The 25,810-nt window shown below is 21.5% G+C and overlaps 15 protein-coding genes across 15 annotated transcripts; 9 read left to right on the top strand and 6 right to left on the bottom strand.

Moving 5' to 3' along the window:
- Nucleotides 1-373: 373 nt before the first annotated feature.
- Nucleotides 374-1,586, top strand: DDB_G0271290 (hypothetical protein; the record flags this gene model as incomplete). The annotated part of the gene is made up of 4 exons (XM_640580.1): nt 374-692; nt 803-975; nt 1,074-1,172; nt 1,287-1,586. The coding sequence occupies 4 exons, from the start codon at nt 374-376 to the stop codon at nt 1,584-1,586; spliced, it is 891 nt and encodes a 296-aa protein (XP_645672.1).
- Nucleotides 1,587-2,129: 543 nt separating this feature from the next.
- On the top strand, nt 2,130-3,892 carry DDB_G0271378 (hypothetical protein; the record flags this gene model as incomplete). The annotated part of the gene is made up of 3 exons (XM_640579.1): nt 2,130-2,363; nt 2,436-2,700; nt 2,763-3,892. 3 exons carry the CDS (start codon nt 2,130-2,132, stop codon nt 3,890-3,892), a joined length of 1,629 nt encoding a protein of 542 aa, XP_645671.1.
- A 421-nt stretch (nt 3,893-4,313) lies between these two features.
- On the top strand, nt 4,314-5,087 carry DDB_G0271292 (NAP family protein; the record flags this gene model as incomplete). Its single annotated transcript, XM_640578.1, has 1 exon — nt 4,314-5,087. One exon carries the CDS (start codon nt 4,314-4,316, stop codon nt 5,085-5,087), a length of 774 nt encoding a protein of 257 aa, XP_645670.1.
- A 96-nt stretch (nt 5,088-5,183) lies between these two features.
- Nucleotides 5,184-6,078, bottom strand: DDB_G0271376 (hypothetical protein; the record flags this gene model as incomplete). The annotated part of the gene is made up of 2 exons (XM_640577.1): nt 5,184-5,499; nt 5,633-6,078. The coding sequence occupies 2 exons, from the start codon at nt 6,076-6,078 to the stop codon at nt 5,184-5,186; spliced, it is 762 nt and encodes a 253-aa protein (XP_645669.1).
- Nucleotides 6,079-6,558: 480 nt separating this feature from the next.
- On the top strand, nt 6,559-7,144 carry DDB_G0271294 (hypothetical protein; the record flags this gene model as incomplete). The annotated part of the gene is made up of 2 exons (XM_640576.1): nt 6,559-6,662; nt 6,763-7,144. 2 exons carry the CDS (start codon nt 6,559-6,561, stop codon nt 7,142-7,144), a joined length of 486 nt encoding a protein of 161 aa, XP_645668.1.
- Nucleotides 7,145-7,237: 93 nt separating this feature from the next.
- DDB_G0271296 (hypothetical protein) lies at nt 7,238-9,320 on the bottom strand (the record flags this gene model as incomplete). The annotated part of the gene is made up of 3 exons (XM_640575.1): nt 7,238-7,862; nt 7,954-9,016; nt 9,134-9,320. The coding sequence occupies 3 exons, from the start codon at nt 9,318-9,320 to the stop codon at nt 7,238-7,240; spliced, it is 1,875 nt and encodes a 624-aa protein (XP_645667.1).
- Nucleotides 9,321-9,797: 477 nt separating this feature from the next.
- On the top strand, nt 9,798-10,642 carry rpl27 (S60 ribosomal protein L27; the record flags this gene model as incomplete). The annotated part of the gene is made up of 3 exons (XM_640574.1): nt 9,798-9,811; nt 10,133-10,504; nt 10,594-10,642. The coding sequence occupies 3 exons, from the start codon at nt 9,798-9,800 to the stop codon at nt 10,640-10,642; spliced, it is 435 nt and encodes a 144-aa protein (XP_645666.1).
- Nucleotides 10,643-10,953: 311 nt separating this feature from the next.
- DDB_G0271300 (hypothetical protein) lies at nt 10,954-11,486 on the bottom strand (the record flags this gene model as incomplete). Its single annotated transcript, XM_640573.1, has 2 exons — nt 10,954-11,025; nt 11,118-11,486. 2 exons carry the CDS (start codon nt 11,484-11,486, stop codon nt 10,954-10,956), a joined length of 441 nt encoding a protein of 146 aa, XP_645665.1.
- A 655-nt stretch (nt 11,487-12,141) lies between these two features.
- DDB_G0271302 (hypothetical protein) lies at nt 12,142-14,589 on the top strand (the record flags this gene model as incomplete). The annotated part of the gene is made up of 1 exon (XM_640572.1): nt 12,142-14,589. The coding sequence occupies one exon, from the start codon at nt 12,142-12,144 to the stop codon at nt 14,587-14,589; it is 2,448 nt and encodes an 815-aa protein (XP_645664.1).
- A 76-nt stretch (nt 14,590-14,665) lies between these two features.
- On the bottom strand, nt 14,666-16,061 carry DDB_G0271374 (hypothetical protein; the record flags this gene model as incomplete). Its single annotated transcript, XM_640571.1, has 2 exons — nt 14,666-15,649; nt 15,801-16,061. 2 exons carry the CDS (start codon nt 16,059-16,061, stop codon nt 14,666-14,668), a joined length of 1,245 nt encoding a protein of 414 aa, XP_645663.1.
- Nucleotides 16,062-17,144: 1,083 nt separating this feature from the next.
- On the top strand, nt 17,145-17,827 carry rps25 (40S ribosomal protein S25; the record flags this gene model as incomplete). The annotated part of the gene is made up of 3 exons (XM_640570.1): nt 17,145-17,147; nt 17,419-17,673; nt 17,753-17,827. The coding sequence occupies 3 exons, from the start codon at nt 17,145-17,147 to the stop codon at nt 17,825-17,827; spliced, it is 333 nt and encodes a 110-aa protein (XP_645662.1).
- A 146-nt stretch (nt 17,828-17,973) lies between these two features.
- On the bottom strand, nt 17,974-18,894 carry DDB_G0271304 (hypothetical protein; the record flags this gene model as incomplete). Its single annotated transcript, XM_640569.1, has 1 exon — nt 17,974-18,894. One exon carries the CDS (start codon nt 18,892-18,894, stop codon nt 17,974-17,976), a length of 921 nt encoding a protein of 306 aa, XP_645661.1.
- A 563-nt stretch (nt 18,895-19,457) lies between these two features.
- nmd3 (60S ribosomal export protein) lies at nt 19,458-21,244 on the top strand (the record flags this gene model as incomplete). The annotated part of the gene is made up of 3 exons (XM_640568.1): nt 19,458-19,492; nt 19,603-20,041; nt 20,126-21,244. The coding sequence occupies 3 exons, from the start codon at nt 19,458-19,460 to the stop codon at nt 21,242-21,244; spliced, it is 1,593 nt and encodes a 530-aa protein (XP_645660.1).
- A 152-nt stretch (nt 21,245-21,396) lies between these two features.
- Nucleotides 21,397-23,978, bottom strand: DDB_G0271308 (hypothetical protein; the record flags this gene model as incomplete). Its single annotated transcript, XM_640567.1, has 3 exons — nt 21,397-21,922; nt 22,046-23,775; nt 23,919-23,978. The coding sequence occupies 3 exons, from the start codon at nt 23,976-23,978 to the stop codon at nt 21,397-21,399; spliced, it is 2,316 nt and encodes a 771-aa protein (XP_645659.1).
- A 169-nt stretch (nt 23,979-24,147) lies between these two features.
- ucpA (transmembrane protein) lies at nt 24,148-25,331 on the top strand (the record flags this gene model as incomplete). Its single annotated transcript, XM_640566.1, has 3 exons — nt 24,148-24,241; nt 24,438-24,996; nt 25,064-25,331. 3 exons carry the CDS (start codon nt 24,148-24,150, stop codon nt 25,329-25,331), a joined length of 921 nt encoding a protein of 306 aa, XP_645658.1.
- Nucleotides 25,332-25,810: the final 479 nt, after the last annotated feature.

Genomic DNA, 25,810 nt, shown 5'->3' with positions numbered 1-25,810 from the left:
CATAAAAATGGAAGACTCCACTCCGTCTTTTTTTTAAATTTCCTGGTTGGCACTAGCGTTGCATTAAAATAAAAAAAAATCATTTTTGACAATTTAAAGTTTATTTTAAAATTTTTTTATTTTCTTTTTTTTTTTTTTTTATTTTTTTTTTTTTATTTTTTATTTTTTTTTATATTTTTTTTTTTTTATTTTTTTAAATTAAAACTCGTTCATAGTTTTTTTTTTTTTTTATTTTTTTTTTATTAAGAGACCTATTTCAAAAATAATAATAATAATAAATAAGTAATTTCATTCTTTTTTTTTTTTTTTTTTTTTTTTTCAATTTATCTCTATATATATAATTATATATATTTTTGTAAAAAATTAAAAACATATGGGGAGGTTTCAAAAATGTTCTAAATGTGTATTAGCTCTCATTGGTGTATGTGTATCAGTATTTATTGTAGGTGTTGTTTTATTAATTGTTGGATTCTTAAATTATATGTCAGAGTCAACACCACCACCATATATGTGGAGTTTAAATCTCTGTCCGTCAACTATAAAAAATCAATGGGTTGGTTTTCCGGTAGGAGCAGATTCAAAATGTCAAGATAATGTAGCAGGTGAAGGTGCTGAACAAACATTTATCGTAAATAAAAATGTTTTAGGTGAATCAATACCGTATTCCGTTATGGTTTATGTTACAAATAAAGGTATTTATATATTTTAAAAAAAAAAAAAAAAAAAAAAAAAAAATAATACATGTTCTAACCAATTTATCAAATTTTTTTTTTTTTTTTTTTTTTTTTTTATAAAAAAATAGTTAATGGTAGTGTTTGGTTAAATCATTTCCAAGGTGAAGATCATGTATTTGGAATTTTTAAAACAGATTTAGATACTTATACAAAAACAGAGTTTGCATATTGTGGTGGTAAGAGTATGACCATTTTTAGAGATGGTCCAATTAATGAAGACGATGGTGATTATGTTACTGAAGTAAATATTATTATTATTATTATTAATATTATTTTAATTTCAAAATTAATTTTAAGTTTATTAATAAATTATTTTTATTATTTTTTATAATTTATTAGACATGCCAAGATGTTAAACATGGTTGTATTTATGAACCAGCCAGATCATTAACTAGTTATGATTTAAGGGATGGTCCAGGTGGAGATCAAATTTTACATGTAAGTTTTTTTAATTAATAAAATAATAAAAAAATAAAAAAATAAAAAAATAAAAAATAAAAAAAAAAGAGGAAATAATTAATCAATTAATTTATTTATTTATTTATTTTATAGATGAAAGAAGTTGGAGAAGGATCATACTTTAAAGTATCGGCAGTAGTTAATATACCTACAAATGCAACTGGTTCAAATAATGTTGATTTTGTACCAGAGGTTTATATAGAATATAGAGTTGCAGGTAGAGGACCAGAACAAGATATGGGTTTAATCTTATTGATTATTGGTGGTGTTTTAGCGGATCTTATGCCAGCAACACTTTACTTTTTACTCCAAAAATATTACTACAAAAATGATGAAAATAAACATAATCATGAAGATATCGGAATACCGTTAATGGAATTAGATGAAAAATAAATAAATAAATATATTATATAGTTTAATTAATAATATATTTAATTATAATAACATTTTAATAGTAGTAGTAGTAGTAGTAGTAGTAGTAATAAATAATAGTAAATAAATCTTTTTTTCTTTTTTTAAAAAAAAATAAAATTTTAAATTACATCTATTTTATTTATTTTTTTAAAATACAAAATATTTTTTTTTTTTTATTTTATTTTAGATTTTTGTGTGGTTTTAGATAGATTCCTTTATACAATATCTAAACTCCATTGGAATTTAATTAAATTGTTTGGAATAAAATTAAAAAACAAAATAAAAACAGGCTCTATTTATACCAATTTATTCTCAAATTTTTACATGGGTTTGGTCTCAAAAAGGATATTTGGAAATAAATAAAAAATTATTATGAAAAAAGGTTGAACTGGTTTACCAACTATTTTTTTTTTTTTTTTTTATTGCAAAACAGCAAAAAAAAATTTTTTTTTTTTTTTTTTACTTTTATTTTTTTATTTCATCAAAAAAAAAAAAAAAAAAAAAAAAAAATAAAAATAAATAATGAAAATACTTTCAGCATTCCAAAAGACTGCAAAGATTTTCAACAATAATAATAATAATAATAATAGTTATTATTTAAATAAATTATTTTATTCAAATAATTCAATTCCAACAAAAAATATACAAATTAGTCCAGAAGAAAATAAATTATTTGATTTTTTAAAAAACATATTAATTTTCAATAATAGAAATGATATTGAATTAAGAGTTGCAGGTGGTTGGGTTAGAGATAAAGTAAGTTTTCTTTTTTTTTTTTTAAAAAAATATTTTAAAATTTTTTACTTATTTTATTTAATTTTATAATAGTTATTAGATAATCAAAAACAACAACAACCTCAACCTCAACCACAACCACAACAACAACAACAAATAAAAGATATTGATATTGATATTGATATTGCATTAAGTAATATTTCAGGTACTAATTTTATAAAATTAATAGAAGAATTTAAAATTAATAAAGAATCTTTTAAAAAATATTTAATAAAAAGAAATCCAGAGAAATCAAAACATTTAGAGACAGCATCAATTAATATTCATGGATTTCAAATTGATTTCAATTCATTAAGAAGTGATGAATATAGTGATCCGAATTCTAGAATACCCGAAATTACGGTTGGTCACCATTATCAGACTGTTTAAGAAGAGATTTAACAATAAATTCATTATTTTATAATTTAAATACACTAAAGATTGAAGACCATTCAGGATATGGGTTAAGTGATCTTGAGAATTCTATAATTCGTACACCATTGGAACCACTGAAAACACTACTAGACGACCCGTTAAGAGCATTCAGAGTGATCAGATTCGCAAGTAGGTTTCAAGGTTTTCAAATAGAACAACAACTTTATAATACAATTAAATTCAATCTTAATAAACAACTAATTTCAAATAAAGTTAGTAAAGAAAGAATCTATAAAGAATTTCATTTAATGATGTCAAACAAGTCATCAGTAATTCAATCAATTGATTATTTAATCGATACTGGTTTAATTAATTCAATTATTGATTTTGATAAAATTATAAATGACCATGAAATTATTAAAGAATTATTTAAAAAATCTTTAAAATATTTAAAAATATTAATTAATCAAAATAATAATAATAATGATAATTTATTTAATATTGATTTTTATAAATGTTGTATATTTTTACCATTTTTTATTGATGCTCATTTAGGATTTAAAGATAATACTTCAAAAACTATAAAATCATTAATTAATTATCAATTTTCAACAAATACTGGTTCAACTTTAAATATATCATTACTTTTTAATAATTTAATTTCATCATTTTTAAATATTAATAATGATACAAATAATAATACAAATAATAATACAAATAATATTAATCAATTAAAAGATTTTAAATTATATTTAAATAATTTAAATGATAAATCAAATTTATATTCAATTTTTCATGAACTTAAAAATTGTAAAGCTGGTGGTTTACAATGGAATTTTCCATTAAATATTTCAATAGTTTATTTATTAGAGAAATATCCAGATAGAGAGAATGAAATTTTAGATGTATTAAATCAATTAACTAAACTTTTTAGTGATGATAATTTCACTTTTGAAAAGGTTTCTTTATTAGTTGATGGAAGGAAAATTAAAAATTTATTCCCAGATCAATCTATTGATATTACCAATTTAATGAAATCAATGACAATTTTACAATATGAAAATCCAAATTTTAAAGAAGATGATATTTTAAAATGGATAAATAAAAATATAAAAGATTTTATTTTAAAAATTTAAAAATTTAAAAATTTAAAAAAAAAATAAAATAAAATAAAATAAAAAATAAAAAATAAAAAAATATTCCATCTAACAACAAATTTGTGGTATTTGGTTAAAACCAAGAATTTTCATTTTTTTTTTTTTTTTTTTTTTTTTTTATTTTATGAATTTATGATTTCTAAAATATAAAAATGTTTTAATTAAAAAAAAAAAAAAAAATACTAAATTTATTATTTTATTATTATTATTTTTTTTTTTTTTTTACAGTTATTTTTATTAATTTTATTTTTTTTTATATTTTTTTTTATTTTTTTTTTTTTGTGAAATAAAAAAAAAAAAAATTTTTTTGAAAAAATCTCGGTAATTTTTCATTTCATTTATTTTTACGAAGTACCTATAAATAAAAAAAAAAATAAAAAAATAAAAAAAACGAAAAAAAATGAGTAAATCAAAAGGAAATAATAATAATAAAAAAGTTGTTAAAGTTGAACAAGAAAAAACTGTTGAAAATAATAATGCTTCCTCTACAACAACAACAACAGATATTCCACAAGATATTCAAGATAAATTAAATGTAATTAATGATAAAATTAAAGTAATTTTTGAAGAAAATAAAAAGAAAATGTTACAAGTTGAACATAAATTCAATCAACAATTAAAATCTCAATTTAAAAAGAGATCAGAATTATTACAAAAGAGTAAAGATTTTCAAGGATTTTGGGGTACAATTCTATCAAAAGCAATGATTGATAACTTTGCTGACAATGATCAAGCAGTAGTTGACTGTTTAACAAATATCGAAGTTGAAACTGACATAAACCTTGAAAAAGAAGAAATCATCAAAAAAATTGTATTCTCTTTTAAAGATAATTCAATCTTTAAGAATAAACAAATTACAAAAGAGATTATAACTGATAAAGATGGTAATTCAACTTGTAAAAACACAAAAATCGATTACACAAATTCAACTCCAATCACTCTTAAAAATAATACCAACAATAAAAAAAGAAAGCAAGTTGATTTTGCTGAACAAAGTTTTATTTTAACTTGGTTACAATCTAATGATGCTGATCTTGATACTTTTGAAGAATTTTCAAGATTATATGAAGATCCATTTTCAATCCTTTTAGAAGAAGATCATGATGATGATGATGAGGATGACGATGAATTTGATGGTGAAGATGGTGAAGAAGATGAAGAAGATGATGAATAAATAAAAAAAAAAAATAAAAAAATAAAACAAATTAAAAAAACCAACCCTTTTTTTTAAAAAAATCATTATATATTTTTTATTATTATTTATATAATTTTACAATTTATTATCTTTTAATAATTTTTCATAAAGGTATAATGCTGATAAAGTTTTACCATCATGACTCTTTTTCCATAAATCTTCTAATGGAACGATATTTAATGTAATACTTTCATTTTCATCTAAACAACCAGTTAATTTATGTTGAAGTTCATCAATTTTACTTTGATCCAATGTTTCTCTAAAAAGGAATAATCTAATAAACTCATCACAACCACCTGGACTTGGATAAACACCATCAACTTCTGTTCCATATGCTAATTTTGTTAAATCTATTAATTTATCTTCAGATACTTCTAATCCTGTTTCTTCTCTATAATATATATATATAAATATATATAAATATATATATATATATATTTTTTTTTTTTTTTTTTTTTTTTTTATATTAATATTTTATAATAGTAGTAGTAAGTAAGTAAGTAAATTTGATTATTAATAATTACTTTAATTCTTTTGCAGCAACACCAACGAAATGACCAGAACCATCTAACATACCAGCAGGAATTTCAGAATATTGGAAAGATGCAACTGGTACACGAGTTTGAACAGTTAATACTGAATATTCTTTACCGGTTTCTTTTGATTTTAAAATCACTAAAATTGCAACGGAACCACCACGACAGAAAATGATACCTGGCACGACTCTACCCTCTTTCACTGTGACGACATCTGCTTTAAATTTAAGAAATCCAACATTTTTACCAAACATATCAACTGATTGAACTGAAATACTATTTACTTTTAATTCTTTCTCTAATTCCATTTTCTTTATCCATTTATTAAAATTTGGTGCAGACATAACTGTTTCTAAACTAATTTCATTTGGAATAATTGTTAATGGAGTATCATTACCATTAATTTTAATTGTTGCTGTAGTTGCTGTTGTCATTCTTCTTTTTAAAATTTTAAATGTATTATTTCTAATCAATGAATAATTCAATTTATTAAAAATCATAATAATAATAAAAAAAAAAAAAAAAAAAATAAAAAAAAAAAAATAAAAAAAATGCTCAATATTTTTTTAAAAAAAAAAAAAAAATTAAAAAAAAAAGATCAAATTCCTTGAAAATATCTTGGTGAAAATACTATGAAATTGAATTTAAATTTTTTTTTTTTTTTTTTTTCTTTGTTTTTAAATATTTTAATAATAATTTAATTTATTAATGATGAGTCAAAAATAAATAAATAAAAAAAAACAACAACAAAAAATTATTAATCTAAGATGTAATTATTTGCTGTTTAAAATTTTTTTATTTTTTTTTATTTTTTTTTTTTTTTTTTTAATATTTTATTTTTATTTTTATTTTTTTTATTTTCATTAATTTTAAAATTTAAAACCACAAACTAATTTCATTTTATAATACACAAAATGGCTCATAATAATTTAAGAAACTTTATAGAGAATATTAATATTAGATTTGATAATCAAGAAGAAGAAATAGATATTGAAAGAATTAAATTTGCATTAAAACAGTAATTATTATTGAATTTAGAGTAAACAGCTCCATACCATATCAAACTTGTTGTGTTGTTTATTAATGTTGATTATTATTTTTTTTTTTTTTTTTTAAAGTCGACCAGTACCACCAATTTCAGAATATCAATTTAATGAAATTACAGAAGAAATTACAATTAATGAAAAGAATAAAACTAGAATAGGTGATTGTACAATTTGTTTATGTGAATTCCCAATCGATACAGAAGCATTAAAATTACCATGTAAACATTATTTTCATCATGAATGTTTAGATTCCTGGTTAAAAACTTCTGCTGCTTGTCCAAACTGTCGTTATCCATTACCGACAATTGATGCTGAATATGAATCAATGGTTAGAATAGTTAGAGATTATGAATTAAAAAATGGTTCAACTAATAGTTCGACAACCACCAATAATAACGATGACGATAATGATAATGATAGAAGATATTACTCAAATAATTCAATGTACTCTTAAAACATATATATACCTTTATTTAAAAATGTATAATAATAAATAAATAATTAAACACATGTTTATTTTTTTATTTTTTTTTTTATTTTTTTATTCTTAAACGAAAGAGGATGAAGATACTATTGTATCAATTCTTAATAATGCTATAACGGCTTGAATAGATGCAGTTATAATTGATTTTTTAAGTATTAATGGTTCAATTATATTCATTTGTTTCATATCTTTAATTTCACCTGTCCATCCATCAATACCCAAACTACATTGAGTACTACTACCACCACCATTATCTTCTTCTTCTTCTTGTTTTTCTGTTTGATTTTGATTTTTTTTAGAGTGAATAGTTGATAATTCAGCTATTGTTTCTAATGGTGATTTAATATTTGAACAAGAGTTATATGCATTCATTACTAAAATAGTTGGTATAATTTGAAAACACTCTGATAATGTTTTTGATATTTCTTTTTTCCAATAGTTTTGATTATAATTTATTTCATTATCGTTATCATTATCATTAATATTAATACTATTTGAATATTCTAATAATTTCATTGATATTGCCATTTCACAAGATCCACCACCATAAACTATCATTGGAGTTGATTCCAATGATGATTTAATTAAATATAGTGAATCTATAATACCAATTTCTAAATCATCAACTATATCTTTAGTTGGTCCTCTTAACAATATACATGATAATCCATTATTTTTAAAATTATTACTAGTTATAAAAAAATAAATAAAAAATAATAAAAAACATTGTTAAAAAAAAACTCTTTTTATATATTATTTTTGTAATTATTATTACTTACTTTAAGTAAATGTAAAAATCATCTTCAAACTTTGAAATTATTTCAAAATTACTAATTGTACCAAAACAACTATAAACTTCAAATTCATTTTGTTGTTGTTGTTGTTGTTGTTGTTGCTGTTGTTGAAGTAAATGAAAATCCAATTCATCATATTTCATTATTGGTATTGAATTTGTTAATTTTGAAAGTTTAGTTATTATTGAATCTGCTTCAAAATTACTATTGGTATCATTAAAATCTTGAACCATTGAAATATTATTTGAATATAATAATTGTGATAAGAAATCTGTTATTTTATGTTTAAAAAATACAAGTGTAACTTTGTTTCTAATTAATCTATCTACAAAATTTAAAATTAAATTATCACTTATTCCATAATATTTATTCATCTCTTGTGTTGATTTTATAGTTTCATGTATTGATTGTGTTGATTCAATATGTTTATTAATATCATATCCAACTATAATAGTTTTTAATTTAATACTACTATTATTATTATTAATATTTATTAATGATGGAATTTGTTTTGTTGAAATTATTAAACCATTTTTAAAACAACTTTGATCAATATTACCACCTTGTAATTTACAAATTTGAATATTATTTTTAATATCAATTATAATTGATGAATTTTGATTTGCATTAATTGAATTTTGAATTGCATTAATTGTAATAGTTGTTAAATTTTTAGTCCAATAAGAATAATGTTTTGTGCCTAATGCAACACCTGCCAATTTGAATAGAGTATCAGTGGTTGAATTATCATATTCAACCGATACTGAATCCAATATTCCATTATTAATTATTTCTAATAGTTGATATAGGATTGTTGTGATTGTAGTTTGATGAATTAATTTCCCATCAAATTTAGCTTGAAAATATAATTTTGTTAATGATTTCAATATTTCACCTGCTAATAAAACTATTGATGTTGTTCCATCACCAATCTCTCTATCTTGTGATAATGCTATATTTACTAATATAACTGCTGCTGGATGTTCAACTTTAATATTTGATAATATAGTAGCACCATCATTACTAATTATATATGAACCATTATCTTCTATATTTAGAAAAAAAAAAAAAAAAAAAAAAAAAAAATTATTTAGTTGGTTTCACTTCCTCTATCAATATGATTATTGGTTTTTTTTTATTTACTTTTTTAAAAAAAAATACATACTTATTATAAGTTTACTCATACTTCTTGGACCTAATGATGTTTTCAAAATTGAGAAAATTGATAACGCTGAATTGATAGATGATTGAAGTGCGTTATCACCATTAAGAATCTTTAATTGATTATTTTGGTTTGAATTATCAAAATTAAATAAAGAATTTTCTTCATCATTCTTTAAAAAAATTTTCATTGTAGTGGTCCTTCATTAATAAATTGGTTTTTGGGTTGTCTTTATTTAAAATGAAGAAAAAAAAAAAAAAAAAAAAAAAAAAAAATTTGAAAAAAAAAAGTTTTGTGTGTGATTAAATTTTCATTGTGAATCACTTTTAAAAAAAAAAGTTCTCAAAAAAATAAAAAATAAACAACAATAATACTATTATTAAAAAAAATAATAATAATAATAATAATTTTTTAACTAATAAATAAATAGATCAGAAAAAATAAATAAATAAATAATTAATAAAAAAAAAAAAAAAAAATATGGAAATTGACTTATACAAAAAATTATTAATATAAGATAACGGTTTTCCGCACTCATAAAAAAAAAAAAAAATAAAAAAAAAAAAATAAAAAATTTTTGAAATCGTTAAAAAAAAAAAAAAAAAAACTGCATGAAAAAAAAAAAAAAATTTCGCGTTTTTCGTTTAGTAGCTTCTATACACCAACCATGTCATCCAAGTTGTATGTGATTGTTATTATTACCTCTATCTTTTTTTTTTTATATTTCTCTCTCTCTCTATCTTTCTCAATCTATATCAATCTTTATCAATCCTCATCAATCTATATTCAATAATAGTTAATCAAAATATTCAACAATAGATAATCAATCATCATTGTCAATCTATGATATGTTTTTTGGATAATAATTATATGTGATGTGAATGTTGGGATTATGTGAGGATGAGGATGTTTGATAATAGATTAATAGAAACACATGATAGTATGGGTTATTATGAACAAATTTGGACTTACCCTTAAATTATATAAATATTATTTTTTTAGCATCAAACCAGGTAGATTAGTAATCCTCTTAAACGGTAAATACGCCGGTCGTAAGGCTGTTGTCATCAAGACCTTCGATGATGCCACCGCAAGCAAATCAAGACCATACGGCCACTGTTTAGTTGCTGGTATCGACAAATACCCACGTTCAATCGTTAGATCAATGAGCAGAAAGACCATCCTCAAACGTACTGCCATCCGTTCATTTGTTAAAGTCGTCAATTACAACCACATCATGCCAACCCGTTACAACTTTGAAGGTCGTGATGAATCTGCCTTCACTGGTCTCAAAAACACCGTCACTGTTGAAAGCTCACAAGTCGCCAAACGTGCTCACACTCGTTTAGCCGTCAAAAAGATCTTTGAAGCCAAGTATGTATAGATAAATTTTAAAAAACCAAACTAAACTAAAAAACACCAAAACTTTTACTAACTATTTTCTCCTTTTTTTAAAAAAATAGACACAAAGCTGGTAAATCAAAATGGTTCTTCTCTAAATTAAGATTCTAAATTATCTTTTTATAATAAATTTGTTTCTTTAAAAAATATAAATCTACCAACAATTTTAGAGTATAGGAATATATACAGATTCATTATTTATTATATTATATTTTTTTATATATTTTCAAGATTAAAGCATGATAAAAATAAAAAAAGAGGAAGAGAAGAGAAAAAAAGAAAAGGAAAAAAAGAAACAGATTTTTAGATAGTTTAAAATAACACATTTTAACTTGAGATTTTATTTATTTATTTTTTTTTTCTTTGAAAATCTTTTATCTTTTCTTTTTCGTTCCAAACATATTTTTTGAGTTTTTGATTATTTAACTAATATATGGCATATAATCAACAGATTCTTCATTGTCAACATGAATATTTTCCACCATATAACACACCTAATTATTTTAAATAAATGTATTAGAATTATATAATTTTATTATTTTTATTTTATTTTTATTTTTTTTTTTTTAATTAAATTAATATTTACTTCACCAATTATCTCTTGTTGATCATAAGGTTCCTCAGTTGAAAAATTTTCATTATTATTATTATTATTATTATTATTTACATGATTTTCGTTGTTATTCCTATTATCTAAATTGACACTAAAATTATTTACATTGTTCACATTATTTATGAAGGTATTTGTTGTGGTTATTGTAACATTTGATAAATGAGATTTCTCAAAATTATTTACATTATTATTATTATTATTATTAAAATTTATATTATTTTCATTTGTTTGTTGTTGTTGTTGCTGTATCTGAAGTTGGTAAAAATGTTGTTGTTGTTGTTGTGTAAAGTTTTGTTGAATTAAGTAAGTCTCTTTATTATTATCCTCTTTATTTATTGACATTTTTTAACTATATATATATGAATAAAATATGCTTGTATTTCTAATTTAATTAAAAAAAGAAGTGTAAAAAATAAATTTTTTTTTTTTTTTTTTATTTAAATTCTTTTTTTTTTTATTTTTAAATTTTATATTTTTTTTTTTATTTTTTTTTTATTTTTATGTTTTTCCCTATTTTTATTTTTATTTTTATTTTTTTTTTAATTTTATTAATATTTATTATTATTTTTTTTTTTATTTGTTTTAAAAGGGAAATTGTTGTTCTTCGTAACTAAATAATAAAAAAAAAAAAAAAAAAAAAAAAAAAAAATAAAAAATGAAAAAAAACAAAAATATACAAACGATGGAGGGGTTTCCAGTATGTAATGTTTTTTTTTTTTTTTTTTTTTTTTTTTTTTTTTTTGTAGAGTCGGACATAATTATTTTAAATGTGTTTTAAAACAACCCACATTTATATTATTTTTTTTTTAGTGACTTTAAATTTTTTTTTTTTTTTTTTTTTTTTTTTTTTTATTTTATTTACTTTTTTTTTATATATTAATTAATAAAATAATATATGTATAAATAATAATAATAATAATAATAATAATAATAATAATAATAATAATAATAATAATAAAAAAAAAAAAATAAAATAAATTAAAAAAACTAAATTAAAATGAAAAAAAATAACAATAATAGATTTTTCATTATAGTTTTACTATTATTTAAAATTATTTTAATAAATAGTATTAATATAAAAAATAATAATCATATAATAATTAATAATAATAATAATAATAATAATAATAATAATAATAATAATAATAATAATAATAATAATAATAATAATGATAATAATAATATAAATATTGGATGTGAAATTCATTCTTGGAATGATTTAAATGAATTTGATCAAATGTATAAAAAAGGAATAGTTTGGAATAAAATAGATGTTCATTATTTAGCAGCAACAGAGAATGGATTTTGTAATTCACAAAATTTAAATGATTCTCGTGGTTGTTTTGTATTTTCACATGATATTCCATCATTTAAATTTCATTATAATACAACTAATCAATTATTAGACTATTTAATAAATAGAAAAGATAGTTGGTTTAAAAGTGGTGATATTAATACACCGAAGAAATTTATTGACCTTTGCTTTAAATCTACATTAAATATTTGTGCATCAAATTCTAATTCTAATTCTAATAATAGTTCAAGTAGTGATTATTTATCACTAGTTGATGATTTTTTACAATCATTAATTGATAATAAATTAAAGTATTCGTTAAATGTTGAGTTTATATTAGACGGGTCTATTAAACCTATTGGTTGTCTGAGAGATAGATGGAGGAAATTTAATTTAGTTTCCACTTGGATCAATAGTCCCATTGGTGCATTGTTTTCAAATGATGTCGAATTTGGGTATGACCAATTCCAAGTTGCAGATATTTATATCGGTTATACAATACCACAATTTTGGGTTGACCTATTATGCTTATTATCACCACCATTTGGTAAATTCTCTCAAACCAATTCAACTTATCCAATACTAGTTTGGGAACCTTCGAATCAACATGATATAGAATTAGTCTCAACATCTTATTGTTCATGTATTAAACGAAATAATTTAATTCATTTTCCAGATCTTTTATTTGCATCAAATATTGATCCTGTTCAATTATCTTTATATTCTGCTTCAATTTCAAATAAAGCATGGAATTTTAAAATTAATGATTTTGGTTTCGTATTAAATAATAATAATAATAATAATAATAATAATAATAATCATAATAGTAGTATATCATCATCATCATCATCATCATCATCATCATCATCATCATCATCATCATCATCATCATCATCATCATCATCATCATCGTCATCATCATCATCAAATTTGAGTAATCCTAAAATAGTTTCATTTAATAAAATTAATACAACTTATTTTATTTTATTCTTTTCAAATGTTACAAATAATGATAAAATTATTTATTATCATAATTTCAATTCCAGTGAAATTTTAGGGAAATTAAATTATATGAATACATTTCAATTAAATATACCAAATAATAGTGATTTTAAAAAACCAATTAATAGTATAAAAATTTTAAATAATTTATTATTTATAATTGATGAATTATCAAATTATTTAATTTATAATTTAATATTAAATAATAATAATAATAATAGTGTTGTATTAGAATTATTAAATTTTGGTAATTTAAGTACAAATCAACTAAATTCAATTAAAGCTTTTGATATATTAGAAAATAATAATAATAATAATAATAATAATAATAATAATAATAATAATAATAATAATAATAATAATAATAATAATAATAATAATAATAATAATAAAAATAATAATAATAATAATAATAATTTAACTATTATTGAATATAGTTCATCAAAATTATGTAATTTGTCATTAGTAATATGGTCATTAAATTATAAAACTAATGAAAAATATCAATTATCTAAACAATGTATTTTTTCAAAATTATCATTTAATTCAATTTCAACAATTTCAAAATATTCAAATAATTCAGATAATAATATTGATTCAATTATTTATTATTCAAATTCAAAAGGTGATATTGGTACAATTTATATTTTATTAAATAATTTTAATTCATCAATTATAATTGGGCCAACGATAATTGATGTTGGACAACAAGTTTCAGTTAGTATTTTAAATGATTTAATAATTGAGGTTCATAGTGATGGTTATTGTTATAATAGTGAAATTAAAAATAAAAGAAATGGACCAAGACTTTGTGAACAAATAGCAAATTCAACACCTAAAATATTAAATTATAATTTTGGTACTTTTGATCAATGGATTTCAAAAATTAATTCAACAATTAATAGAAACCTAATAACAAGTTGTGATAATTCAATTATTCATGGAACTTATAATCAAGGTAGTTTTCCAAATGTTTTACTTTATCCTATTGGTGGTGATGATGGCGACATTGGTGTTGTAGAAGTTCATCAAGGTTTACCATTTAATTTTATAGATTTTTCAGATTGTGGTAGAGCAACATCTTGGAATGGAATTATGTTAAATAGTTGGAAATTATTACCTCAATATTTAGATATTAAATTAAATTAAATTAAATTAAAATTAAAATTAAAATTAAATAATTTAGATAAAATTTTATTATTACTTTTATTATTAAAAAAAAAAGTTATTTAACTTTTTTTTGTAAATTTTGATTTTTAACTTGTCTATTATTATTATTATTATTTTTAAAATTTATTAATTTTAAAAGTAAAAAAGAGAAAATTAAAGAGATTACAATTTGATGACTACGTTGTAAGAGAATACAAGTAATAGTGACACAAGTATGATTTTCATCTATATCGTAAAGTGGTAAATAGTAAGTACCAGTTGTATTTGATGGTAATGGTTTTGGAATTTGAAATTGTTTTGATTTGATATTATGTGATTTAAATTGTTCAACGACACGATCTGGTCTATCTGAAATGATACCATCAATGGGGAGAGTTAAGAGATGATCGATCTCATCCTTAAAGTTTACAACCCAAAAATGAACGTGTTTACCAAAATGGTGAGCCGCATCGATGAATTTCAAAGTGTCTAAATGTATGGGGCCCGACGCGACTGGCACTTGAAAGCATTCGTAACCGGTGATAGGGTACATTGAGAAGTAAATGGGTGCTAAAAAAAGTTGATTCAAAACCACGAATTTGGTTACATCCTTCTCGCATGCTGATGTGCTGATTGGTAATTGAGCGATGTTATTACGAGTTTGGTAAAGTTTTGCTAGGGAACGGATGTGTTGGGTGGGGGGGCAGTATCTCGAGCCGATTAAAATGGATTTAGGCTTTCTTGTGGTGGTCTCCATTTGATGCTCAATCTCTTTCCATAGCTTTTCAGCCACTTCCATATCATCCTCTTTGATCTCAATATTAATTTGTGTATCACTTGGTAAACTTTCAAACATTTCAACAAGTGTTGGTACTTGAATTCCTTTTCCACGATATGGATAGGTAGTACCATTATCTGCTGAAAATCTATATGCTGCATCTAATGATTTCAATTCTTTTAATGTTAATTCTTCAACATCACCTTTACCATTTGTAGTTCTTTCAACTGATTTATCATGAAAAATTACAAGTTCACCATCAATTGTTTTTCTAACATCTGTCTATAAAAAATAATTAATTAATTATTTCCATATATATATACATATGTGTGTGTGTGTGTGTTGGTAATTTTATTTTATTTAATTTTTTTTTTTTTATTTTTTTTTTTTTTTTTTTTTTTGGAAATTTTAAAAATTAAAATAATATATTTACCTCTATAACATCAGCACCAATGTCTAAAGCAGTTTTAAATGCTAAAATTGTATTTTCAGGTAATAAATATCTTGAACCACGGTGAGCTAAAATTATTGGTTTATCTTCACCATTAATAATCAAATTTTTAGTATGAAGTTTTTCATAGATAACTTGTTTCACTATATTTTGTTTATTCAATTGTTGGTTGGAATAATAAATATATCCACTTATTATAGCTATAAAAAAATAAATAATTAATTTTGTTTTATTATCTTTCATTATTATTTTATTTTATTTAATTAATTAATTATTTATTTATTTTATTTTATTTAATTAATTAATTAATTAATTATTTTATTTTTTATATTATTATTATTATTTATTTAATTAATTAATTAATTAATTATCTGTTTATTTATTTATTTATTTGTGTCCGATTTTTATGTTTTTATTTTTTTTTTATTTTTTTTTTGGTGGTTTTTAAAATAATAATATTTTCACTGTTTTTATAAATTAAGAAAAATTAAAAAAAAATTGGGTTTGGTGTTAATTTAAAAAAAAAAAAAAAAATAAAAAAAAAATAAAAAAATAAAAAAATAAAAAAAAAAATAATTTAATTTTCAGAAATTGCTATTATGTTGTGTGTTGTATGTTCACAAAGTGTTTTTTTTTCCGATTAAAAGTATGCAATGACGGAATATTCGATCAAATTCCTCCAATTGAATAATAAAATGTTTTAAAACTAATTATTTTAAAAAAAAATAAAAAAAAATGAAAAAAATACTATTCTATACATTTATTTTTTTTATTTTTAAGATCTAAAAAAAAAAAATAATAATAATAAAAATAACAAAAAAAAAAAAAAAAGAAAATAAAAAAAAGTGGTTCCTATGACTGAAAAAATATAATTAATTGTATAAAAAATTAAAAAAAATAAAAAAATAAAAAATAAAAAAATGACTAAACAATTAAAAACTTGTTCCAAAATTTTTTGGATATCGTTACCGAAAAATAAAAAAAAAAAAATAAAAAAAAAATGACAAAAAAAAAATAATAATAATAAATAAAAACAACAAATTATTATTAATTATTTGTTTTATATAATTTTTTTATCTATTCATTTATTTTTTATTTATTTTTTATTTATTTTTTTTATTAATTTTATTTTTGATTGCTAAAAAATTTTACAATTATCTTTATGTTTTTTTTTTTGGTGACTTGAAACGTATTAAAATTTTCAAAAAGTGAAAAAAAAAAAAAATAAAAAAAAAAAAAAATTTCGAAAAAAAAAAAAAATCAAACAATACTTCACAAATTTTTTTTTTTTTTTTCAAACCCCTTTTTCGATACAGATAATACAAAATGGTATGTGGAGACTTAATACGTTTACATGACAGATTATTATTTAATTATTACTATTATCATTGATTGAAAGATTAAATTTGGATGATGATGATGATGATGATGAATGATTGATTAAAAGATTAATAAATATATAAGATAATAGTTGGGTTATGCATGTCATCAATCGTTCATCAACAACTCATCAATCAATGATCAACAATCAATTAAATACATATACACACAACACTATATCAAAAACTATGATAGATTATTAATATTTAATATTATATAGCCACCAAAAGCCGCTGGAGGTAAATCCAAACAAATTCAAGCATCCAAAGCTGCCGCCAAAGGTAGTTCCGGTGGTGCCGGTAGAAAGAAATGGTCTAAAGGTAGATCAAGAGAAAAGTTAAACAATGCTATTCTCTTCGATAAAGAAACCTACGCCAAACTCTTAAAAGAAATGCCAACTGCTAAAGTTATCACTACCGCTGTTGTTTCTGAAAGAATGAAGTGCAATGGTTCATTAGCCCGTAGAGCCATCAAAGTAAGTTTCAAAATCCCAAAAGAAATGCAAAAAAAAAAAAAACATATATTAATTATTTTTTTTATTAAAATTATTATAGGAATTATTATCAAAAGGTCTCATCAAACAAATCATCAAAGGTCACGGTAACGGTGTTTACACTAAAGCTCAATAAATTGATAGATAAATAGATAATAAAAAAACATTTAAAAAAAAATCGAAAAAATCTTTATTTATTTTAGAAATTATTTATTATTATTTTTTTTAAAAAAAAGAGCAAAGCGGAAATTAATTTTTATTAAATAGAAAAAGAAATTATTATTATTTTTTATTTGATTTATTATTTTTATCAACTTCATGATAATATTTTGGATCTAAAGTAATAATTTCTTGATTTCTATATTGTTTTTGATTATTATTATTATTATTATTATATTGATCATTTTCATAAATTTCATATTCTGAAACGAAAAGTTCAATTTCTCTCTTTTCACTTGCAACTTGGCCAAATTCATTTATAGAGTTAATACTTAGTAATAGTACTACTCTAGTTGGTTCAGCAGATTTAACAGTTTCAGTTCCATCACCAAATAAATTCCAAGGAAAACTCTTTTGAACAACTACATCAGGTAATCGTTTTCCATGAACTATCGCTTGTAAAGTTACATGACGATTTTCATCAGTGTTTGGTGGTGTTGGTAATTGTAATATCATAATCACTTCTTGTAAACCTGGTATTAATGTTGGAGCACCACTAAATAGAATCGCTGGTTTTTCAATATTTATATATGGCAATCCTGCTTCCTCTTTAATTAATTTTTTATTATCTTGTAAAACTGTACATGCAAATTGATATAAATCCTTATAATCATTCTTTGGGAATAATTTATTCTTTATAATTGCACCCAATATTGAACTAATTATTTTAAATAGTGAAAATGATTGTTGAGAAGAAGAAGAGGAATGAAATTGGAATTGACCATTTTGAAAATTTATATTTTCTTCATATTGTTGTTGTTCCCATTGATTTGGGTTATCTCTATCTTGTTGCTGTCGTTTTTCAAATTCTTGACCATAAAATTTTCTTTTATCTTTATCTTTTGAAAATTTTTTAAAATTATCTGAAACATATCCTCTTATATTACAAATACTTTGAAATTTAATAATATTATTAATATTATTAATATTATTAATATTATTAATTGTTTTAATTGTTTTAATTCTATTTATTGATGATATCATTTTTGATTAAATTAAAAAAATAAATTGAGAAGAAAAAAAAAAAATAAAATAAAAAATGAATGAAAATTTTTTTAAAAAAAAAAAAAAAAAAAAAAAAGAATAATTTTGGGATGAAATTAAAAAAAAAAGAATAAAAAAGAATTTGTCGTATTATTTGTGTGTCAAAATTAAATTAATTTATTATTTTTTTTATTTATTTATTTTTTTTTATTTTTTTTATTTTTTTTTATATAAAAAAAAAAAAAAAATTATTTAATTTTATTTTTAAAAAATTCATTCCTCCAATATCTGTATCATTAGTTTTATATATTTCATTTTTTTTTCCCATCTTTTTTTTTTTTTTTTTCACTCGTTCGTTTACAAAAAAAAAAAAAAAATTAAAAAAAATTAAAAAAAAATTAAAAAAAAAAAAAATAATTTCTTTTCGTTTTTTTTTTTTTTTTTTTTTTTTTTTTTTTTAAAATTAATTTTTTTTTTTTTTCTTTGTATTATAAAATTATCATTTATTTTATTAATAATTGATTAATTAATTTTTATAAATATATAATAATATAATATAAAAAATGGAGTACATTCCACAAGTTAAACAAGCCAACATGTAAGTTTTTAATATTAAGAAATTCCTAAAAAAAAAAAAAAAAAAAAAACAATCAAACTAACATTTTAATTTATATTTATATATAAATAATAATAATGGTTTTAATAAAGATTATGTTGTATGTGTGGTGTTTTAATACCAGCAAATCCAAGTAATATGTGTGTTGATTGTATAAAGAGTCAAGTTGATATTACAGAAGGTATACCAAAACAATTAACAATTCAATGGTGTAGAGGTTGTGCACGTTATCTTCAACCACCAAATCATTGGGCAATTGCAGAATTGGAATCAAGAGAATTACTTACAATTTGTATTAAAAGAATTAAAGGTTTAAATAAGGTTAAATTAGTGGATGCAGGTTGGGTTTGGACAGAACCACATTCAAAGAGATTAAAAGTTAAATTAACAATTCAAAAAGAAGTTTTCACAAGTGCAATCCTTCAACAAATTTTCATTATTGAATTTATTGTTCAAGGTCAACAATGTGATAAATGTCAAAAATTTGAAGCAAAAGATACTTGGAATTCAGTTGTACAACTTAGACAAAAAGTAAGAAATTTCTTTATTAAAAAAATTTAAATAATAATAATGACGATGATGATGATGATGATACTAATTATTTATTAATTTTAGGTTGATCATAAAAGAACATTTTTATATATTGAACAATTAATTTTAAAACATAATGCACATTCACAAACATTAAATATTAAAGAGAAACCAGATGGTTTAGATTTCTTTTTTTCAAATAGAAATCATGCAATGAAGTTTGTAGAGTTTATATCGGCTATTACACCAGTTAAAACCAAAAAATCTGAACAATTAATTTCATCTGATGAACAAAACAATGCAGCCAACTATAAATATACATTCTCTGTAGAGATTGTACCATTGTCAAAGGATGATATAGTATGTTTACCACCAAAGATTGCCCATCAACTAGGTAATATGGGTCCATTGGTAGTTGTAACCAAAGTATCCAATTTAATTCATTTCATTGATCCAAATACATTGCACACTGGTGAGATTTCAGCACTCACCTTTTGGAATTCACCATTCCGTGCACTTAGTTCCTACAAGCAGTTGGTGGAATTCACCGTTTTGGATGTTAATCTCACCGGTGCAACTAGGGGTCGTTATGCACTCTCTGACATTCAGTTGATGAGATCCGCTGATTTCGGTGCAAATGATAACATCTATGACATTAGAAGTCATTTGGGTAACATTTTAAATCCGGGTGATTTGGCATTGGGTTACGATGTTGCCTCTTCCAATTTCCCAGATTCAGATTTAGCCGGTATGAAAAAGAATCAACAATTACCAGACTTTGTCTTGGTAAAGAAAACTTATCCAAGTAAAAACGATTTCAGATTCAAAAGACATTGGTACTTTAAAGAGATTCCAAAAGAAGGTATTGAAAATCCAAAGAAATTCGAAATCGATCAAATGGAACGTGATAGAGAAGAGTTTCTTCGTGAAATTGAAGCTGATCCTGAACTTCGTTCTAAAATTAACATTTACAAAGAAGCTGATGCCGCTAATATCCTTCAACAAAGAATTAAGAAAATGCAAGAACATGGTATTGATGAAGATGCAATTAAAGAAGAACTTGCTCTTGATGGTCTTTTAGATGATATGGTTAATAATTTAACAATTAATGATGAAGAATTTGAAGATGAAGAAGATCAAGAAGGTGAGGATGATGATGAAGAATATGATGATGAAGATGAAGATGATGATATGATGGAATAAAAAAAATAAAAAAAAAATAAAATAAAATAAAAAAAAAAAAAAAAAAAAAAAATTTAAATAAATAATAATTAATAAAAAAAAAAAAAAAAAAAAAATATACATATATATTACAATTAATATTATATTATTTATTTATTTATTTATTTATTTTTTTAAATTTGTAAAATACTTGAATCATTATTACTATTAATATTATTATTATTATTATTATTATTTTGTTGTTGTGGTAATGGTGGTTTTGTAATACCTCTACCATCATTAATTATAACTTGATTTAAAGTTTCTAATGGAATTGGTCTAGCAGTTGGACCTAAACCATAGAAAATATAATGAGCAGTTAATTTTAAGAAATCTAAATTCATATGAGCTTTTTCAACTAACGAACGAGCGAATGAATCTTGATCCATAATTGCTAAAACAGTTGCATGAGCAGTTTTTAATAATTCATCAGATTGTTCCCATTGATCTTTAGTGAATGTTGTTAAACAATTCTTTGTATACTTTAAAAGATAAGATGCTGTATATTCTGATCTACTTTTACATTGTTCAACTAAATGATCAAATAATTTTCTAGATTTTGTTATATAACTTTTAAATGTTTCATATTGATCATCAATACCATTCCAAGTTTTTAAATCTGTACTAATTAAAATTTTATTTGGATCATTTTTTGGTAAACTTTTTTTTTAAAAAAAAATAAAAAAAAAAATAAAAAAAAAAATAAAAAAAAAAAAGTTAATAAATAAATAAATTAATAAATTAATAATTAAATTAAATTAAATTAATAAATTAAAATTTTACCTTCTTGTATAATAATACGATCTATCATTTCTATTTAAAAATTTAAAACCAAATGAATTAACTTTTTCTAAATTAAAATCTGATTGAATATATTTAACATATTGAATTGAATCACTTGTTGAACAAAATCTTAAGAATCTACTAATTGCATCGGCAACTTCGTCTCTTTCAATGTGAGGAAATTTTGCAACGATTTTTTTTAAATTTTTTGCATCTGGAATTGAGAGGAATGGATTATTATGAAGACCGAAATTGGTTTTACCTTTTAGTGCAACATTTAAACAAAGTAAATCTAGATTATCTTGAAGGAATGGTTTTAAAGTTTCAAAGAATATATGATCTCTAATTACCAATTTCTTAATTTTCAATGTTGAATTTAATTCAAAGAATTTTTGAGAAGCTTCTTGTGTATCCTTTTCCACAGGATCCGATAGTAATTCCAATCTTTCTAAATTTGAATCTGTTGAAAATGGTACCATTTGATTTGTTAATATCGTAAGTCTACGTAACGATTTCTTATTTGCAACAGTCGATAAAATATCAGGTCTTGTAATTTTAACTGGTAGTTCTAAATGCGTCAATGACTGATTCCTATCACCATTTATTAAATATGAATTTAAATTTAATAAGAATTCATTGGAAGAGTCAGTTTGACATGTGTAGCCGGTAGGTTTATGAAATATTAATGTCGTTAGGGAGTCAATACGGTCACGAATACATGAGAATAAAATCTCTGATGCATTTATTGGATAGTCGAATGAATGTGAGTCGTAGTTTGGACCTGAAAGTTTTTTATGGCCTAATTGTAGGATTTTTAAATTCCTAAGATTAATATCTGATCCAATACCAAAGAAACTTTCATTCAATTGTTTACCATCTTCCAATGTTGGTATACTCTTAAAATTAAAACATAAATGTAAACTTTTTAAACCTGATCCACTTTTCTTCAAATATTGATTGACACCACTGTTTTTCTTATCAGACATTGGTAAACCCAGTCCGAACGACTCCAAATTCGGGCACTGTTCTAGAAAACTGAAAATATTCTTCAACAGTGTATTCTTATGTGAAATCATTGAAAAATGTTTAAATGAACTTGTGTTACTTGATAATAGTAATTGTAATACAACTTTCTCTTTTTTCACATATGATGCGGCGGGTCCCCTAATGGTTAAACTTGATAATAATGATAAGGGATCCTGAATTTTGTCTCTGTCAATATTATCAATTGAACAATCTTTTGGTAAATAAATTTGTTTCTTTTCTAATAAATTGAAATTAAATTCGTCAACGAATCCTTCCAAAAATTTAAATGATGTCGTTAGCGAATCTATTGATTTAAATATACACCATTGATTTCTAAGATGTTGATATAAATCACTTGATACTAAATTAATACTATTTGCAAAACTTGAAACAATCTTAAACACACCTTTCGATACTAATGATAATGACACCTTCCATGCAAATACACTATATTTATCATTCCAACAATATCTTAATATTTCACCAATTAATAAAATTGATAATTTACTATTTTCATTATTATTATTTATAATTGAAAGTATATCATTATTATCATCAGTAATATTATTATTATTATTATTATTTAAATTATTATTATTATTATTATTATTATTATTATTATTATTATTATTATTATTATTATTATTATTATCAGTGATATTATTATTATTATTATTATGTGTCATCATTAAGGCGATATATGACTAATTAGGATAATCTAAAAATAAAGTTTACACCCGAGTTGCAGAGTAAAAAAAAAAAAAAACTCTGAGTTGAAAAAAAAAAAAAAAAATTTAATTAATTTATATTTATTTTTTTTTTATTTTTTATTTTTATTTTTATTTACATTTATTTTATTTTTTTTTTTTTTTTTTTTGTCTCCAGGAATATTCTTTAGGTATCGCATTATTTATTTTTTTTATTTATTTATTTTATTTTTTTTTATTTTATTTTATTTAATTTTATTTTTTTTAAAAAAAAAAAAATTAGATTTTTTATTTTTTTTTTATTTTTTTTTTTTTAATTAATTTTTGTAATTTTCAGAAACGACACAATTCTGATCAATTGCAATAATAATGAGCGTAAATTTAAATAATAATAAAAATAATAAGAATAAAGTTGCTATTGGTTTTATAAGTGGAAGTTTAGCTTCAATATGTGCTACAACAGGTAAGATATATATATATATTTTTTTTCATTTTTTATTTTTATTTTTTTTTTTTTATCAGATTTCCAAAAAAAAAAAAAAAAACAATTTACTAAATAAAGATATTTTTTTTTTTTTTTTTTAAATATTTTTGTTTTTTTATTTTTTTATATATTTTTTTTTATTTTATTTTTTTTATTTTTTTTAATAAATAATAAGTTACAAATCCAATTGAATTAGTAAAAACAAGATTACAATTACAAGGTGAATTACAATTATCACAAAGAATATATAATGGAGTATGGGATGCATTTAAACAGATTTACAAGACAGAAGGTATAAGAGGATTACAAAGTGGTTTAATACCTGCATATTTTTCACAAGCAACAATGCAAGGAATTAGGTTAGGTAGTTTCGATTTAATATCAAATGCACTTGGTGCAAAACCAAATCAAGATTACTTTTTCTTAAAGAATTTATTAGCTGGTGCAACTGCTGGTGCTATTGGTGCTGCTGCTGGAAGTCCTTTCGATTTGGTTAAAGTTAGAATGCAAGCTGCTAACATGTATAAAAACGATCCACAATTTGTTGGTTATTCATCTTCTTTTGCTGCATTTAAACAAATTATACAAAAAGAAGGTTTCAAAGGTTTAACCAGAGGTATGTTAACCTCTGCTCAAAGAACTGCTGTTGGTTCTGCAATTCAATTATCAACTTATGGTTCTTGTAAAAATTTAGTTTTAAATTTCGTTGATGATGGTATTTATGCATATATAATGTAAGTGTTTTTATTTATAATTATTATTTAATAGTATATATTAATATTAATAATATTATTATAAAAGATCGAGTATGGTAGCAGGATTTATAGTAACATTTGGTATGAATCCATTTGATGTTGCAAGAACAAGATTATATTTTCAAGGTAAAGGTAATTCACATGGTGAAATTTATAAAGGTTTAATGGATTGTGTTTATAAAACTGTTAAAAAAGAAGGTTTTGGTGCGGTTTATAAAGGATTTTGGGCACATTATCTTAGATTGGGTCCTCATACCATTCTAACTTTAGTATTTTGGGAACAATTTAAAAAATTATTTTCTGGTGAATTATAAATAAAAAATAATAATTATCAAAAATAAATAAATAATAATAACAAAAAAAAAAAAAAAAAAAAAAATAATTAATTTATATCATTCGACACGAATTTATAAAATTTATCATTTCTCTGGAATTTGCGAAACTTATCATTTCTCTGACCAATTTCACATTCTCATTATTATCAGATACAACAAATATTACTATAGTAATACCTCAACAACAGCAACAACAACAAGTTTATCAAGTTTAAATTCCATTGGAATTATTTTAAAAAAAAAAAACAAATAAAATTTCTTTTTTATTTTTTATTTATTAAATTATGGCTTTGATTTTAAATTTTTTATTAAATTGTATTTGGATAATTGTTATTTATTTTGTTTGCTATTTTTTAAATAATTGTATTTATGTTTGAAAAAAAAAAAAAAAAAATGAATGATTACATTCATTTTGTTTATATTTAATATCATTTTGTATATTTTCTAGTATTATATTT

Source organism: Dictyostelium discoideum (genome assembly GCF_000004695.1).
Source record: "Dictyostelium discoideum AX4 chromosome 2 chromosome, whole genome shotgun sequence".
Classification (NCBI taxonomy): domain Eukaryota; phylum Evosea; class Eumycetozoa; order Dictyosteliales; family Dictyosteliaceae; genus Dictyostelium; species Dictyostelium discoideum.
The sequence above is the reverse complement of the archived record's forward strand: the minus strand, read 5'-3'. Positions and strand labels throughout refer to the sequence as shown.